This window comes from Barbatula barbatula (genome assembly GCF_947034865.1).
Source record: "Barbatula barbatula genome assembly, chromosome: 2".
Taxonomy (NCBI): domain Eukaryota; kingdom Metazoa; phylum Chordata; class Actinopteri; order Cypriniformes; family Nemacheilidae; genus Barbatula; species Barbatula barbatula.
In genome coordinates this window covers 30,243,956-30,263,795 of record NC_136767.1, presented here as the reverse complement: position 1 = coordinate 30,263,795, position 19,840 = coordinate 30,243,956, and the positions used below count along the sequence as shown (strand labels likewise).

Below are 19,840 nucleotides of genomic sequence, written 5' to 3'. Positions count from 1 at the left end.
CATTAATAAAAAAAATTCATTGTTATGGGTCCTGTATAGGAGGTTTCAATAATTCTCATTATTCTAAATGGTGATTCTCATACTGTAATACAGTACGTAATATAAATAAAATAAGCATAAATTAAAGCCAGTACAACAAATTCTACAACATGGTACTTGTCAAATTAAGTATTACAAGAAAAAAATAAGCCTTATTTCCCCAATACAACACTGAGACATTGGGTAAATGTATGTGCTTACTTATAAAATAATGTCACAATGTAAAAATGTATTAAACATCAGCTCTCTTTGAGCGAAATATTGTCTTATTTCTGGTGGAGAGAAAGATGACCACAACATGTCCTTTTTCTGAGTTTCACCCAATTTAACTTTAAAAACTGTCCTAGTTACAACACCGCTGCAATCTGGTATGTTGTTGCACACATTTGATACTCTGCTTCCATTCCAATAACTTAACTTCTTTTTGTTTTAACAAGTCAGTCTGTAAATGTACTGAAATGTGCACCGCATATAAATTAATTAGGCTTTAAAATTAAAACATAAAATTGAAATGTAAAACATAAAAGAGAACTTTGGGTTTCTAGGCAGGATCGTGCACAGTGTCGCTGTTTAGACGGAGATAGAGCCCTCCCTGAAGTTGGTTTTCCCAATCAGAACGTTTAACAGAATGGCTTTTCGCTCTCTACTTTCCTTCTGTGCCTTTTTAATGATGTCATCAAGTTGTGACTCATCCTGTCGCCCAACCAGGTAACCCTTGCCCCCATAGCCATCAGCTACGATGTGATAATCTGCAAGCAGAAAAAAAGAAAAAAACGAATTCATACTTTTGTATCCAAATACAGTATAGAAGAAAGTCAAATGTCAGTGCTGCTGTATTCCTTGAGTGTACAACTGCTGGACACTATGCAATCCTATAATGTCACAGGTGCTACGGAAGACTCAACAATAAATTACTAAATAACAAAAATGGTAAATAACTGTGACCCAGACTTCTCTTTTAAAGCGATTTTACACGTAGTTGAACTGTACGGTACAACAACATTCAAGTAAATAATTTCCCTGGTTAGTAATATGACATCACAGGTCAAAGAACATACATGCAACAATATCCTTTTTCTGAAAAACATCTTGATCCACATATTTTTTTGAAGACTCGGGAGGTGTACTGTAAACTTCAAACTCGTGCTAAATCCTACATTTATGACAACATTTTGAAAATATTATTAGAGTAAACCATCTCACCTGTGAAGGCGAGACCACAGGCTACATTGCTCCCGAGCAAAGGCACTTGTTCTCTGGAGATCTGACTCCAGCAGGCATCATTTCCGACCAGAGCGATCACTGGTGTCTGACATGACGTGAAAAAACAGCTCATTTACAATCGTTCTGGCTTATATACTGCATTTATGCATTATGCACTTACAATATAAGTCTATGGGGACAATCACATAACATGCTTCATCTGCTGTTGATCGCATATGGAAAGGGTTAAAAATGTTATGATTTTTTAATTCATTTGTAAATAAATCAAATGTAATCCAAAACCCTATTACGCCCTGTCCTGTCTTTTAAATAGATATGTAAACTACTTTGTCCCCAGTACATAAAAGGGATTTATATGTGAGGTTTGGCCGTGTTTTCCCCACCTTGTGGCGTGTAAAGGTATCAAATTCAGCTACACTGTATCCAAGGGAACCATCACCGTAAATGATCCAAACCTGTAACACACACATCGCACCACGTGGGAAAAGCTGTTTCAATAACTGGGGCAAATGTCACTACAGTCAGGTCAGCTAGGTCCTCTGGTCAAACAGAGATCAATATCAAAGCATTCAATACAATTTAACTTCTTTACAGTCTTACCTCAGAGTCAGGTCGACAGAGCTTGGCCCCCAGAGCAAAACCTCCTCCAACACCCAGAGTCCCAAAAGCTCCTGGAGTGAATAGCAGAAAACAGAATCATCAATTCCTTCAAAACGGTGCTTTAGATGTTCACAAACAGGTCAAAAAATATCGATAGTCCTGCTAAACTGGGCCTAGCCAGCGCAGCGGGCCCCGCGGCCTCATGATATAAGCAGCACTGCCGACAAAATCTCCCCCGGCGGCCACTATGATGCTGTCCTCATTCAAAAGCTCATCCACCCGGTGCAGAACATTCAGAGGATTCAGATGCATCTCTGTCTTCTCATCTGCTTTGGCTCTGAGATAAACAAATAGGCAGCGAGATGAAACTAAAGGGAGTTATAGGTCATAGGTTTACACATTCAGTCTCCTGAGACAAAGCTGACATGCAAGCAAGAATAGAAAAGGTGGGGAAAGTTCACCTGTTAGTTTTCTCTTTGACGTAATCTCCTTCTTTCAGACTTTGAGGCCATTCCTCTGGGCATCTGTGTCCCTTGAGGGCTTTAGAGAGACGCAGGAGGAAAGAGCCAGCATCGCCTGAAACATTTGGAAAATAAATTGTCAGTGTAGAACCCCTTTTTTAGTAGTGTATATGTACTGTATGTATACACAGGTTATAACTTAAGCTATACAAATATGATGTAGCTGTAATCCGCTGAGCGGCTAAACTGGGAGTGCTGTATTTGTGACGCATCAAAAAGGACATCATACATACAAAAAACAGAAAGCTTTCCAATACTCCAATTATTACTCCACAAACATGTTGCAAAAATAAATTGCTGGTCAACAAAGAGTACACTTACTCCCCATTCACCCCCTCCTGACCCACAACAGGTGAGCAGGTGCCCGATAACCACTTCCTACATATCTCACGACCCCTCCCAAATCATGTGACGCATTTACCATTTCATGTCCACTACAGATGGATTTTGATTCTAGTTTATTTAGTGCAGAGCTTTTTAAACTTCAAAAGGTCCCAAAAGATATACATATTTTATATACATATAATATACACAATAAAGTACAGTCTCTTTACAAAACATTGATCACAAGATTGTAAGTGTGTAATGTAAATGATGTGCCCAAATGATAAAATACTGTAGTAGAGTATACTATAATATTTACTATAGTAAACTGTAGTAAAATGTCAAGATACTCCGGTATAGGGTGTTCAATTAAGTATAGGCCTATTACAGTTAATGAATTAAAACTAGTTAGATACTATAGTTAATACTATAGTACAGAGAATTTTATTTTCATTAATGTATTATACATTATGTATTCAGGAAAGAAATTAAACTGCACTTCTTCACCTTGAATGGCCACTGTTGGTTTCCAGAACATGTCCGAGTTCTTCAATAGCTGACTTCTGTCTCTGTTAACTGCAATGATTTTACTCCGTCGGTTCAGCACCCTTCCATAACCCAATCTGAAGTCACACACTGTGCCTACAAACCAAAACAAATCATGTATTGACATCTAGAAAAAGAATAGCTTAGTTTTCTAAGCATTCCGAACAGTATAAAACCATAGAAAATAAAAAGACACTAGATGGCGCTGTTACTCACCTGCCAGCAGCACAAGATCAGCATCTTTCAAGGCATCTCTCCTGTTCTGTCTGATGTGCAGTGGACTGTTCTTTCCCAGCATGCCCCGAGACATCCCACCCAGGAAGCAAGGAATGCCTAAAGACTCTAGGGCCTTTCTGTAAGACACACATCCAAAAAGAGAGTTCAAACTTCAACCATGAGTTACATGTCCGGGTGCTATAAATCAATAATTGTTGCCGTTTTTGGCTCATGCTTACACAACTAAAGCATTATTCTATATGATCAATTTATTCAATACATACAGTAACTGTGTTGGTTGCATATGGAGCATAAAAACCCTTTGGACCTAAAGCAGTGGTTCTCGAACTGGGGGCCCCAAGATTGATCCAGGGGGACACAGAATTTGTGTTTCATTTTATGAAATATAAAAATGTATCATACTTTTCACGCAATCAAACACTAGAAAAATAACCAAAATTATTTATGTTTCAGCATTGTATAACTGAATATGTTTTTGGTTTCTTAAAATTCTAGTTTAGGATTATGCGACTTTATTTTGGGGAGGGTCGAAAATGCACTGTACAACAAGGAAAACGTTTGAGAACTACGGACCTAAAGGGAAAGTTCACACCAAGATTTAAACTCTTTTTCTGTAAGAAAAATAAATATTTGTTCTGCAGAATACAAAAGAAGATATTTGTTGGTAGCCAAACAACACCGCCCCATTGACTTGGCCCCAAAATGATTTCTCAACATATTTTCTTTTCCACATAAAAATGAACCAGAAGTTTTGAACCACATGAGAATATAATTTTTTGAGAAAAATTTTTTTGAGTGTTATTTTATACTTCTAATGCCCTTTATTGCAAAGAAAAATAAATAGTAAGCAGGTCTAAAGTAGCAGAACGGGTTTTTTCACGATATGATTTAAAAAAATGTAAAGGTGTCAACCAGTATATGTCAATATTAAATGTTTAATGTTTACTGTTTAATGAAGGAGGGGTGTCTTTAAATATCTAGACTGGCACCACAAAGACAATAGGTTTAATATCCAGAAGGGGATTGATGAACTACTCCATGAACGAGTATGACACAAACTGGGTAAAGACAGAATGGCTAAATGACCTGACATCATCTGCAGGTGTAGGCGGCAAGGTTGCTTGGCTGCCCAACAGTATGACGGGTTTCTTGGCTCGGCTCACCAGTTCCACACATCTTTGAATCTGGAAATGAATGAAACAACTTGAATACCGAGTCATGTAAATAAGATCTAATCTGCCATGTCTGAAGTAAAAGTCACAGCTTTCTAGATCGTTTCATTCTGCCCTGTTATGGTTCATGTTAAAGATGATGAGAATCAAATGAGATCTAATGTGACGCAACCATAAAAGCAATTAATAATACATCTCAAATGGCCATTAAACGATTGACAGGTCTCACCTCATCCTCTGTGGCCTGCGGGATGTGAACGGGAAGTGGGGAGGGATCACGGTTTTCCCAAGCTCCAGCAAATAAGTTAGATAAGTGATTTTTAAGATACCTGGCGGATAACAAACAAAAACACTTTCAACGTAAAAGTGATTGCCTTTCCTTTAATAATGAAATAAAGCGTAAGAAAATTGGAGGAAATAAAAAGTGAGAAATGTTTTACCATGCAGTGATTTTGCCCATAAGACCTTTGGGAGTGTTTTTAGGGGCAAACTCTTTTTCCACCACATGGAAAGGGTACAGCGTGTCTATGGGAAGCTCGATAAACACTGGGCCTGTGAAATTGTTATACACATCAAACTGTACTTATGCACACAGAGTCAGGTCATGTACTCTCTAAAAAGTGTGATTCACTATATCTTAACTTAAAAGTGACATGTTTCAATCACTCACAAAAATGATAAATGATTAAATGAAAAAATGGTCATTCGCAGCATTACCTGGTGTGCCAGACTGTGCCACGGCCAATGCTTTTCTCACAGTAGGAACGATTTCTCTCACTGTTCTCACTGAAGCACAGAACTTACAGAGGGGTTTAAAGAGAGACATCTGGTCAATATCCTTCAGGGCTCCTCTACCCTAAAAAACACAAAAATCGAATGTCAAGAGGAAGAGTGGTGGGTTATTCTTGTACAAATTGTAGATTTTCATATTTATAACAGATCACAAAACCATCACATATGACACACACTTAAAATATTACTGTTCGCTGTATTAACATAAACAATTAATGTCTTAAGCTAGGATCTCTTCTACGTTACACACACGACTCAACAGAATGTTCATATCAAATGTATTTTACAGTAAGATATACTATGTCTGCAACTTTTCAGCACCAATGAGAATTTATGGGATCAGATTGACAAAACATTCTTAGGAGGACAATACTCACATATTTATATCCACATCCTAATTTTATTTAAAAAAAGGAGTTTTATGTTCTTGCCATAAAGATCATCAGAAGTTAGAATAGCTTCACAGATGTTTTATACATGGGTCGACATAAATTGATAAAGTGATTTTGTGTCCATAGAAAGCACATTAAATATAAGTAAAATGTCTTTTTACTTACAACGTAAAGTTTCTTGGACAATAAAGTCACAATTTGGTTGAAATACTGTTACATTGTCATTCAGCGTAACACAATATGTACAAATTCAGAATTTTACTTAATTAAAATATATAAAATAATTAGGGGAGCATTTACATTTTATTGTGCTTTAAATATGTAAAAAAGATTATTGACCATTGGCCGAATTTTTTTTTTTTACAAATCATTAGCATTTAGTGTGAAAGTAACTATTCTCTTTTTATATGTGATAAATAGATTTTCGTGATAAATAGACTTATTTATTTTATGCTTAAACCCTTTTTCGTCAAAAATAAAAATTATTTTAGCAGTGCGGAATTTCATTTGAATATAATGATGATGATATAATGACATTCTTGTTCAGAGCAAGTCGAAACATTGAATGTCACAAGTATTCCGACAAATATAAAGTAACGACTTTATAATACAAGAATAAGTGTTCACAACATCATAATGCTAGCTAACAGTTTACTTTTAATAGCTTATTGTTTGGCATCATACGTCTTCCAGAAGGAAATATTATGCGCAAACAATGGTGTCAGAGACTCCTCTATATTAAATTATGAGCGAAAGAATCCCTCCACAATAATTGATCATTAATGTCACTCAACACATCGTGTTAATATATACATGAGAATGCGATGTGCTTGTTACACTGAAAGGTTTGATAGATAAGTATACTGTAAGCTCTTGACCGGGCAAGTAGAAACAAAGCATGTCATTTTATTCTTAAGAAAAAATGAAGCAAACATTGAAGTTTCTTCTTTAGCTCCGTTCCTTAAGCTTCATCCCTGTACACCTGTTCTTCTGTTCATACTGAAATGAGATCATTTGCTTTGTTATTTTCTTTCTAGTGCGTTTCTTCTCTTCAACATGCTTCGTAAGATCCCGGGTAGAGCGGTTCAATAATAATATAAAAGTAATTGCTGACTTATTTGCTCTCTGTGTGTACACTTGTACTGGGCGGGAGGAACCAGGAGAGTTAAGATAAGCCTTGAGGTGAGGTGATGAATACACATCCAGTTTACTGTGTCAGAGATACATGGAGATAAAACCCTGTAATTTCATCACTACCACAATCTCATGAGTGCAGAGAAAGCATGTTAAGCATTCTTATACACACAGTTGTTGACAGACTCAATATTAAACTCACAACTTGCGCATGAAATGTTATATTCAAGTTTTAGAATTAAATTCATAAAATGATTTCTACTTTCAGAGCCTCACTGTTGCGGTCAGGGGGTTACCTCTGTGACGGACAGTTACCTGATATAATCTCACACCAATAGCGATATGAGGAACAGATAAGGCAGAGGTGTTCCAGCACGCCAGGCTGAGCAGAGAGTATGTAAAGTGCACCTTGAAGTAACTTTCTGACCTGCAGTAGAGTAGCAGCTGCACCACCGATGAGAAGCAGAGGAGATTCGGCCATCTGAGCGTTCTTCACCACAGTGACAGTGTTGGTCAGTCCAGGTCCGGCCGTGACTGCAGCCACACCCACTGTGCCTACAGGGGCAAAACACTAGATTATCACCATCTAACATCCTCATGCAACACGAAGGACCCTCTTGCTTTCTTAGATTTGTTCTTACCGGAAAGTCTCGCCACGGCATCGGCTGCAAACACAGCCGTGGCCTCGTGCCGCGTGTCGACGATGCGGATGCCCAGTTTCTCACAGGCCACCAGGATGGGCGAGATGTGTCCTCCCACCAACGTAAAGACGAATTTGACCCCGTGAGCCCGCAGGACCTCCGCCACGTTCTCTCCTCCATGCCGGGGACTCTTACTTTCTGTCTGGGTGTCACAGACGTTGACAGTTAGAATAACATTCCCTGGTGTATAATGCAACAATCTTTGTCACTGCGAGGGGAGGAGAATACGCCTCAAGAGAATAGAATAATAGACACATTGTCGGATTGTGGGAGTGGTGTTTCCCTGTCCTGATTTATGGATATCTGCCAAAACAGGTGTTCTGCACGAACGTGTTTACATGCAATGTTGCAGTAAAAACTTGCATTTTTGGCAATACAACAAGAATGCTTAAGTGTCAAATAGGCGCATGAGATCAAAGACAGCAAGGCTTGTGATGCAGTGAGCTGCGCGTGCACACCTGTCTGCCATCCCCTGGGATCCAACCCACAACCTTGCGATGTTAACACAATATCTTCCTCTTACCACTGAGATACAGGAAAGCTAGATGCAACGAGACCAGTTTACCGGTTTAGTCACGTGACATTGGACATATACCCTAACATTAGAAAACCAAATGCCAAGTGCTGCTGTGAATAGAGATTTCCCTCTTCTCCCTAACTTTTGCCTGTCTATCACCATCTATGTTAGAAACTAAATGTATAACCGGCTGACACGAGAGCGTGAATGGCTGAGGTACAGACTCAGGTTTACCGGGAATGTCTTTGCTTCTCTCATGATAGATCCGACTATACGCTTGCAGATCTTATAAATCCAAACTCCAGTTTGGCTAGTTCTCTCTTCGTCAGGAAATGACTAAATCAGAAAATATGAATACTGTGAACGAACCACCAGGTAGATACAGAGATGAAGGGAAGAACAGCAGGCAGGAGATGATGTGATGTTGAATAAAATGAAAATGATTTATTTAATAATCTCAGTTGTGCTCAGTCTCTGACTGCACAAAGATTCAATAGTTATTATTATATGAACCTAATGTATGTATGTTTCTACTCAGACCTGTCACTCACCTGAGCCAGAAGAGGAACCTCACACCATGGAAGCACATTCAGTTCCTAGACCATCACTACTGGCACCAAGTACAGGGGCAGCTACACCTCACTGAAAGACAAACCTGCTACTTCGTTGTGTGGACCACAAAAGACCACGTCATTATACCCGTAGCCCGAGATGACGCATGGATGTCAAACCTGCAGGTCCTGGAAAACTTCTTTAAAACCAAGATGCTTCCAAAGATGATGTGAGAAAAGTCATTTTATAATAAATATATAGTTTAGAAAGAGTCCCGGTTATTAGAGAGTTGACTCAAATATGATTATCATAAAAATGTATGTAAGGTAATGTTATTTGGGATATAAGATGGTTATTGTTAATAGTTGGTGGGTGGAGTCTCCTGTTTGTGTTGTTGTGTAATCCATTTTGTTAAGATTAAAAAAAACATTTAAAAAAAGCTGAATAAAAAAGCTGTTGAATGATAAATACACAATGTTTACTCCCCTGTTGAAAAATGGTGAAAAATAAAAGATGTGAAATCAGAATTCAGCTGTCAATCTCAATATTATAGTGGTTCAGTTGTGCAGTAATATGCTGTAAAGCATTTTCTTATATATTATCATGCAGTTTGATGACCAGTCACAAACCAAATCATAGTTTTTCTCTAAAATATTCATAATAACTTTTAACCTTAAACCTTGATGGAAAATACACATAGTGTTATGCTTTAGCTGGCCACGTGACATGCGTGTGAATTTCAGCGCTCAAGTGTGAACGGATCACATGTGTTTGGTGTTTGTCTTTAGTTCTGTTGTGTTTTAAGAGTTGACTGAGGTTCTGTAAGACTGAACCTCTCTTCACATGTTCTACAACATGACCTTTGACCTCACACACATACACCGGTTTCATGGTGTCTTTACGTAACCTTAGTTTTTATCATCATTAATAATCTTCAGAGAAAGTAAAATAAAGGTCCCCATCACATGCTTTTAACCATGATTTTTCCAATAGTACACAATGCACCAAAAAACATGGTTCATTTCCGTAAGGTTTTAAAACATTTAGTCATTCTCTTTCATAAAAACAGACCAAAAGGTTTCAATGCATCATCGCGCACTACACACATTTCTGCACCACAGAATGAAAATGTCCCTTATGAACGTCACGTACCTCTGAACAACCTCAACAGAGACATACGGAGACAACAGAGCATTAAGGTTCTGAGCTTCCGCTGCTGTAGTAAAACTACATTTATCACAGATGTTTCACAATCTCTGTATCCGTTGCCACTTGGTTGGAGATGCATTTGTGCTTGTGTTCTGTATTTTTATTGTTATGTGATTCACTACTATGGTCCGTCATGACTCTTATATCGTCCGTGTGATGGTTTCCAGCGCTATCTAGTGGTGTAGCTCATGATGGGCTGCGGTAACGTGTCTGAATCTGAACGTTTCTAAAAACAAACACAACATATGTGCTCGCTGTAGTGAAATATTCCCTGGTACAAATGTTCAACCAATGTGTCATCTACAATACTGTATATTGACTGCGCACGTACGAGGTGTTTATCACTGTAAACACTTAGCAACTCAAACATGCACTGAATTTTTACAGATACTGAAACTATGTCAGAGATGTATAAACATGTAAATAGAGTCTTGACGATATTTCCAAATATATGAATGATCAATATACACTACCCGTCCAAAAAAAGTCTTATGACCACATCACCCCTATAATGAAGGCCCTTCACTGGCTGCCCATCCAACACCGAAGAGTTTTTTAAATCCCTTTATATGTCTATAAGCCCCCAGTTATTTGTCAGAGCCGCTGCATTCCTACATGCCTCAGGAACTTGAATCTCCTTACGGTCCCCCAGTCCAGACTTAAATGCAGAGGAGACCGAGCATCTTCTGTAGCTGGCCCTATGCTTTGGAACACTAGAGGTCAGAGTGACCCCCTCTTTTTTCATTTTCATATCACGTCTAAAAACGTATTTATTCGATCTGGCCCACCATTAAGGATGTTGATTTTCAGTTTTTTTATTGTATTTGCTTTTATTGCTGTTTTTTAGTCTGAGGTCTAGACTGACTTTGGTCAGTCGTGTGCTCTATAAATAAATGAACTGATAGAAATATATGAGTATACTCTTTATGCACATTGAGAATGTTTAAAAACACGTTTAGAAAAACAAAGATAACGTTATTGTTAGATTGAAGATTTCATAAAGCTTTGCAGAATGAATGGAGTATATGAAGCACCTCACAGAAACATGCAGCGCAGTGGCAGATATCACGAGGATCAAACTGAACATCTGATGGCATTACACATGTGCTGGACTGCTTTACATGTTAAACTAGTGCTGTTTATTCAATCTGTTTATGTAGTTTAGTATATTGATATATTTGTTCAAAACTACCACCTATAATGTCATAAAAATACTTTAAGTAAACAAACAATAAATTCTTCTTCTAAAGCAAATGTTATAATGCGATTATTTCATTGCCTCAGATTGAACTTTATGAAAGGTTTGTACAGCTCTGGTTGAAGTGATCACATTATAAATGTTTCAGAATGCTTGAGATGTGACGTAATCACTTATAAACACAGAGTTCTTGGCCTCCTGCACTTTTTCATCCGTCTCAAACATCTTATCAGATAAATCCTGCTGTTCAGAAGACACATAAGTGAAGTTTGTGAGATCTGTGTTCTGACTGTCCCATGTTCCTGTAGTGAGCTGGTGGGAGGACGTTACTGTGACTTTATGAGAAATGAACAGATGATTCAGATCCTCAGTGTCGGTCAGCCGTGTGTTCTGTATCATGGTGCTGTGATGGGCGTCTAAAACCTCAACATCACACCAATGACACTCCTCTATACTGAATGTACGGATCTTTTCACTCGCCTTGAAAAAAACAACAACATGGCAACAGCGACATTGAAGCTTAGAAATAACAAGCATGAGTTACATTAAAATATGTTTATAGTAATGAATTACGTCATAAAGATCTTCATCCAGGTCCAGCGCTTTTATGTGCAGAAATCTGAATTCTTCATGAATTTCTCTCAGTCTGGAAAAGATGAAACATTGAAACGTCAACATGATGAAGAGAAGAAAACAATAGTAAGTGCTGCATTCAATCGCAGGACATGTGATGATATTCAAATGATGTTCTTTAAATATATTAGAAGACTCACTTTTTCTGGCAATAACACAGACAAATGCAACAGCCGACCAACACCAGGAGCGAAACTAAAATCTTAGCTGACAGCAGATAATCTGTTGACAGAAGAATTATCACACAAATATAGACATATTTACACTAAACCAGGAGTCTCATTTATCAACAGTGAGTAGAAAAGGTTTTATATTTTGTCCTACGAATGAAAATTACAATGTGCCTACGTACAAAAAAAACTGTATTTATCAAATTTGCTTGCGTGGTTCTTACGCACACCCGTAATGAATCATTGATGATAAATCCCACATGTTCTTAAAGTCCCAGTGAAATAAAAAATGACAATTTCAATTTTCCACAAAATATTGCAGCTTTTATAGTAAAAGGTTTATCAATGTGGGTCATTCTCTTTTAAAATTCATCATCTTTCATCATCATCGTTCAATATCAAAATGCACTTCCGTCCTGTAGTGACTATTCATCTTAAATGACGTATGTTAGACTGCTTGGGTGGAGCATCCGTTAACTCCTCCCCTTTCACTGTCAATCTGCTGCCATTTCCAAATGCAAAGGCGGTTTTTAAACATCCAATGAAATCGCAGAGAAAGATAAAAGACGCAGACACTATTTTTCTTGTTTCTTGTGACAAAAATGTCAACATACGGAAGTAAAAGGATCTCAACTTCTGGTTCACGGGGACTTTAAGCACCGTGCTCGTTCACGTTCATTTGCATTAGGAAACGGCTCCAATAAAGCTTATATGGTGATGACACCTCCCTTTATAAATCTCCATAACATGTTCTGTGCTCTCACCAAACAGATCAACTCGCTCTTTGAAAACTTTTTTGGCGCAATGCATGGTTTGCTCAGTTTGGTTTTTATTGTTTATTTCATAATATTTCATAATAATTCTCCAAAAAATAAAATGGTCGGAAAAGAAATCAAATAAGCAGTTATTTTGGTGGAATTGCAATGTTAATATGATTTTGGGCTTTATATCTGCGGAATGATGCAGGTGATAATTGTTAATGTAGTTTGTCTCGTGTCACACGAGACTTGAGATCAACGGTGTAGTTTAAAACTCAATATAGTCTGTCACCATTATAAACATTTTAAACCCAGACAGAATCTTTAAGTGTTCATCCGAAACCAGTTCATCAGATTGAATGTGATTTTTCTACAGAGGTTAAGCTCACAGTTTGTTCTGGTTGTGATGGTGGTGGAGGTCTCTGGTCCACAGCCCGCCGATGAACACGCAGACAGATGAAACGTGTACGACCGGTCTTCCTTAAGATCACTGAATGTAAAAGATTTACTGTGGGGTTTATTTATCATCTGTCTGTGAGAACCTGCGATAACATAAAACAGTAATATAACAACTTTGACAGCACAGTTGCATCAATCTTACCTATAAAGTTTCTATATATAATAGATCAGTTTATAAAGCTAAGAACATAACAGAAACTGGTTGAGTCATTTTGAACACTTACTCCGGGAAATATCACCATCTAACTCATCATGTACTGTAATCTCATATCCTGTGATGAATGCGGTGTGAGTCGGGTCGTCCTCATTGAAACTCCATCTTAGAGTCACAGAAGACCACGTTACGCTTGGATGAGGGTCCAGTGTGGGGCCCTGCGTGGGCTCTTCACCCGTCAGAAAGACAAATCACAGATTAATCTCTCGTTTATTTCTGTCATTAGAGTTTGAGAAGAGATGTCAACAAGGATTTGTCAAGTCTGTAACCCAAAGTCATTATTATTGAATATCTCAATATGAACTCAAACATTTCTCATCAGATTTACCCAAATCCAGATTTCATTCATTTTACACCTCTGAACTTTCTCTGGCCACCAAATAAAAAGCTTCTCTGAGGTCGCACATGTTGAGCAATGTTTCAGTGACATTTCTTAACACAATGTGCTGAACAGGAAAAGGAGGATGTGTGTGTTTCTTACTTTGTTCTTCCAAGTATCCGATGAGTTTCTCGTGAGGTCTGTGTCCTTCTGCGTTACACCAGTAGACAGTAAAAGCGTATCAAACACCGGGTTTGAAAGACCCTAGAAAAACAATCTTATTGTACAGTCATCTTGAACAATAATGGAATTAATAAACATTTAACATGTGATTTCAATGACTTGTAGTTGTGATGCCAAACTTTTATTTTGTCTTTCTTGCGTGAAGTTTAAATAAGGAGAATTTAGATTTGATGGCGGCAGAGGAAAGACAAAAATCTTAAAGGATTTCAAATGTATATTGAAGTCTAAAAACAAGCCTCAGGTAGAAAACAAAAGTTAGAAAGGGCAGATGGATGGTGTCAAGTTTGGTGGAGACAGTTTGAAGAATCAAAAGATTTACGGTCATTTTACGGTACAAAAATGTCTGTAGACGTTGACAGAATGTTGAGATTGTGTTGTGACTTGTGTCGTGATGGTGTTCGTACGGATGTGTACTATGAGACATCACATGAAAACACATCTAACCTGCTTCGAGTGATAAGTAAGTCTGGTTAACCGGGACTTTTCTCCACTGTAAGGAGCAAGCGACTCCCAGCATGCACCACTCTACGGTGTAGTCACAGGTGGAGGCCGAGCTCCTCGTCCAGTAGAGCTGAAATCCCTCTGCGTTACCCACAATCCTCTTCTCATTCATCACAGCCTCTGCAGGAACAGCATGTTTGGGATGCACAAAATGAACTACAGATTGTACCTGAAACGCTGTATGATAACGTAAAGAAAGAAACGTATGTTTACCTGTATACGATGAAGGAATAGTTATCTGTGATGGTACAGATAAACCCGTCTGAGAGACCGCCCTCACCGTGAGGTCACACACGTGGACATCAACGGGTAAATCCACACGTGTCTGTGTTGTCATGATTCTGCTGCATCATGTCATGTTTCTCTTGGTTTAGTGGCAGGATCATGACAGAACCTCATGTTAAATGTGGAGAGAGACAATTATTGTTCTTATGGCCTTCCATACTCTCTCCGGTCTCGTCATTGTTCCCATCCTCTTGTTACCTCGTTATTGATTAATGCCTACACCTGTTTCCCTCTTGATTTGCTCCCTTATTTAATGCCCTTGTGTCTTCTGTCTTGTGCTGGTTCATTGTGGTTTGTGTGGTGAGTTCCTGTTGTGTTAGTTTAGTTATTTGTAGTTTATGTCAACAGTTTATTCCAGTCTTGTTTATGTGCAGTTAGTTTTAGTCCTGTTCTGTCTTGTCATTATATTCCCTTGTTATGTTACCCCCACGTGGGTCTTTGTTTTATTATTTATTAAATATATGTTAACCCCTTAACCGCTGTCTGCACCTGGGTCCTCTCTCCGTGTCTCACCACCCGAGAACCATGACAGAATGAACCAGCCATAATCGGACCCAGCAGACAGAGGGATCGTTGTGGCAGCAGTTGAGGCTGCCGGATTCCCCTCCAGGGTTAGAGGTTGCCGGACTCCCTTCCAGGGTCGAGAACGCCGGACTCCCTCCTGAGTCGGGGCCGCCGGACTCCCTACCAGGGTTGAGACTGCCGGATTTCCGCTCGGGGCCGAGACCGCCGGACTGCCTTCCAGGGTTGAGACCGCCGGTCTTCCCTCCAGGTTCGAAGCTGCCGGAATCCTGTTGCCTGCAACTGATCCCCAGCCAGGCATTCCAGGTCGGTGCAGCCGGGCATTCCAGGTCGGTGCAGCCGGGCATTCCAGGTCGGTGCAGCCGGGCATTCCAGGTCGGTGCAGCCGGGCATTCCAGGTCGGTGCAGCCGGGCATTCCCGTCCGGTGGAGCCGTGCATTCCCGCCCGGCAGAGCCGGGCATTTCAGCCCGGTGCATGCGGCCATTCCAGCCCGGTGCATGCGGCCATTCCAGCCCGGTGCATGCGGCCATTCCAGCCCGGTGCATGCCTGTTCCGTGTCTGCCTGCTGTCCTGTTCGTGTTTGCCGGCTATCCTGTTTGTGTCTGGTACCTGTCATGCCGGCTATCGTGTCCGTGTCAGCCCTTGTTTGGACTTCCCTTTGGACTCTTGTGTGCCCCTTCCCTTGGACTCTTGTGCTTGCCCATTTTGATTTATTGCATTGTCATGTTGTATTATGTTGCCATTGTCACAGTCTGTCTTGTCTTGTTTGTGCCTTGAGGAGCATCAGGTTGCTGCTCCTTTAGGAGAGGCTTATGTCATGATTCTGCTGCATCATGTCATGTTTCTCTTGGTTTAGTGGCAGGATCATGACAGAACCTCATGTTAAATGTGGAGAGAGACAATTATTGTTCTTATGGCCTTCCATACTCTCTCCGGTCTCGTCATTGTTCCCATCCTCTTGTTACCTCGTTATTGATTAATGCCTACACCTGTTTCCCTCTTGATTTGCTCCCTTATTTAATGCCCTTGTGTCTTCTGTCTTGTGCTGGTTCATTGTGGTTTGTGTGGTGAGTTCCTGTTGTGTTAGTTTAGTTATTTGTAGTTTATGTCAACAGTTTATTCCAGTCTTGTTTATGTGCAGTTAGTTTTAGTCCTGTTCTGTCTTGTCATTATATTCCCTTGTTATGTTACCCCCACGTGGGTCTTTGTTTTATTATTTATTAAATATATGTTAACCCCTTAACCGCTGTCTGCACCTGGGTCCTCTCTCCGTGTCTCACCCCATGAGAACCATGACAGAATGAACCAGCCATAATCGGACCCAGCAGACAGAGGGATCGTTGTGGCAGCAGTTGAGGCTGCCGGATTCCCCTCCAGGGTTAGAGGTTGCCGGACTCCCTTCCAGGGTCGAGAACGCCGGACTCCCTCCTGAGTCGGGGCTGCCGGACTCCCTACCAGGGTTGAGACTGCCGGATTCCTGCTCAGGGCCGAGACTGCCGGACTGCCTTACAGGGTTGAGACTGCCGGTCTTCCCTCCAGGGTCGAAGCCGCTGGAATCCTGTGGCCACCAATGATCCCCAGCCGGGCATTCCAGGTCGGTGCAGCTGGGCATTCCAGGTCGGTGCAACCGGCATCCAGGTCGGTGCATGCGGCCATTCCAGCCCGGTGTATGCGGCCATTCCAGCCCAGTGCATCCTGTTCATGTCTGCCAGCTCTCCTGTTCATGTCTGCCGGCTATCGTGTTCGTATCTGCCGGCCATCCTGTTCATGTCTTCCGGCTAGTGTTTTCGTGTCTGCCGGAGCTACCCAGTCCGTGTCTGCCCATGTTTGGACTTCCCTTTGGACTCTTGTGTGCCCCTTCCCTTGGACTCTTGTGCTTGCCCGTTCTGATTTATTGTATTATCATTTTGCCACTGTCACAGTCTGTCTTGTCTTGTTTGTGCCTTGAGGAGCATCAGGTTGCTGCTCCTTAAGGAGAGGCTTCTGTCATGATTCTGCTCCATCATGTCATGTTTTCTTAGTGTAGTGGCAGGATCATGACAGAACCTCATGTTAAATGTGGAGAGAGATAATTATTGTTCTTATGGCCTTCCATAATCTCTCTCCGGTCTCGTCTTTGTTCCCATCCTCTCGTTACCCTCTTTATTGATTAATGCCTTTCACCTGTTTCCCTCTTGATTTGCTCCCTTATTTAATGCCCTTGTGTCTTCTGTCTTGTGCTGGTTCATTGTGGTTTGTGTGGTGAGTTCCTGTGTCTTGTTAGTCTAGTCTAGTCTAGTTTTGATGTTCATGTTCATAGTTTATTTTAGTCTTGTTTAAGTGTAGGTAGTTTCAGTCCTGTCTTGTTATTGTAGTCATGTCATGTTTTGTTCTGTTACCCCCACGTGGGTCTTTGTTTTATTATTTATTAAATATATGTTAACCCCTTAACCGCTGTCTGCACCTGGGTCCTCTCTCCGTGTCTCACCCCATGAGAACCATGACATGTGTGACATTGATGCACTTATCGCTCTGTGGATCTGTGTGGTTTTCACAAACCTCATAGGCCTCAATAGACACATCTGGATGGCTTTGGACCTGAGAAACATGAAGTTGAGTGCGTGATACTGTCAGTGTATGTTGGGTTCAAAAGGGGAAGAAACAGAAACATACAGTGCGCCAGAGAAGTGTGACGGTGCGAACAGGACCGTTTCTGATTTTCCTCCACACGTCCACCGTCACCAAAGGCCCTGTCCAGAAACTAGATTTACATGCTTGTGTAAAACATACAGCGCTGGTTCTTGAAGCGATGAGGTCAACATGTCGGAGGTCAGGTCAAGGTTTCACATTCTGGGATATTGTTTGGGTCGTTCGGTGTAAGTTAACACATCAGTGGTTTTTATCCGTTTATGAACAGTAATAAAAGTAATGCCGAGTCAATATTATAAATGATAGAGACTCAGTGTTAATAATGTTTTTATTTCTGCTTTTTCAAAAGTGTTTATAATGTTTTGGTCGTTTGAATGTCAATTCCATTCATATTTGTCTCTACAGGGCATCTTACAATTCTTATAAGTGGTGTGTTTCTATCATATTGTGACTCTAGGATTATATATTGTATTGAATTGTGACCGCAGTGTATTTTTACAGACCTCAGTAACAGTGCTTCATGACTTCTACCTGTAAGAAAGGCTCTGGAAGGTGTCCATCGGCCCCAGTCATTGTCCTGTGTGGCGCAGCGACCCCTAGCGTTGTATCTCACGCAGGGCCGCAGTTTCTGTATCTCGATTGTGAAATGCTGAAGCGAATCTGAACCTTTCATCTGTAACTCCTGTTGGTACAGAACAAAAAAAACCATCATTGGACCGCTGACACTGGACGTTACTAGAGACGTACAAAACAAACGGGGGGAAAAAGGTTCATTTTTGCTCTGAGGTTTGGTTTTCACAAGAGGTTTCACACGCTCAGCCGAACAGGAAACTGCTTCCTGTCGTAATTTTGATGAGAATGATATGACGGTCAACACACGATGAGATGTTTTACCTGTGTCATCCCTCCTGGCTCCACTTCAATCTGACAAGTAATGGAGAGACCTTTAAAGCTTCCGTTCAACTGTAAGTCCATCACAGCATCCAACACACCGGCCGTCACTTCAGAACGCTCAGGGAATGGAAAAACTGGAACACGTTTATATTTATAAATTATATTTTTGATACCTTTGATCCTTCCGTTATGATAAGAAACCTGCGTTCTTTCAAACTCTCAAGCTAAATATGTTCCTGGAGATTCATTCAACTGAGAAAAGCTGTGCAAACATCATTCTTTTACATTTTACATACACTGTGACTGTGACTAGTATTATATTGTGTATGTAGGGGAGACTTTCCTGTATCTCAGTGGTCAGAGGAGCATGGTGCTAAAGGTCATGGGTTCATCCCAGGGATTGCACGTCCTCAGAAACACATGTATAGTATCGTGCAATGTAAGTGGCTTTGGATAAAAGCGTCTGCCAAATGCATAAATGTAAATGTGATGTAAAAGACAAGGGACGGTTGCTGCACGGTTTATTCCTCCGGTCAGGAATGAGCTGGTGTATGATGCTCATGGTTTGTTACTCTTTACTTTATAGAGTCAATTGAACTTTTCACACATGAACAAACAACAGAGTTCACAAGTATTTCAGTATCTTGTTCTTTTATTTAAAATATTTTGCCAGTTTCACTTTTTAAAGACCCTGTTTGTTCACAAATAATATAAAGAAATATCAAAATGATGTAATACAATAGTTTTATTACATATTAATGAATGTTGCAACCGTCCCCTGTTATGGGTCAGTTGACTTTGTATAAAGTGTATAAAGTGTCCGTATATTATCCTACATACACATGTTACAGAAGTGTAGGCGGGTAGCTGACAGATGTGGGTTTAACAAATGATCGGCTTTCTACTAAAAACAGTCTCATAGAAACTGAAGGAAATACAAACACGTCCCCGGTCAGATGTGTTTCACAATATCCACATTTCATGAATTTATAACAATATCAGTGCCGGATCATGAACAGTTTGGATGAAGTTAAAATCATATTCACCTGTGTCTG

General features: G+C 40.1%; 1 protein-coding gene across 1 annotated transcript; it reads right to left on the bottom strand.

The window, feature by feature from the left end:
* Positions 1-609: 609 nt before the first annotated feature.
* Positions 610-14,792, bottom strand: LOC306903137 (2-hydroxyacyl-CoA lyase 2-like; the record flags this gene model as incomplete). The annotated part of the gene is made up of 22 exons (XM_079472089.1): positions 610-788; positions 1,243-1,348; positions 1,647-1,718; positions 1,864-1,934; positions 2,031-2,200; positions 2,325-2,439; positions 3,216-3,350; positions 3,471-3,607; positions 4,578-4,675; positions 4,893-4,992; positions 5,104-5,215; positions 5,381-5,519; positions 7,409-7,536; positions 7,623-7,824; positions 11,342-11,638; positions 11,732-11,804; positions 11,932-12,013; positions 13,109-13,261; positions 13,403-13,561; positions 13,874-13,921; positions 14,399-14,575; positions 14,669-14,792. 22 exons carry the CDS (start codon positions 14,790-14,792, stop codon positions 610-612), a joined length of 2,877 nt encoding a protein of 958 aa, XP_079328215.1.
* Between the last annotated feature and the right edge of the window lie 5,048 nt (positions 14,793-19,840).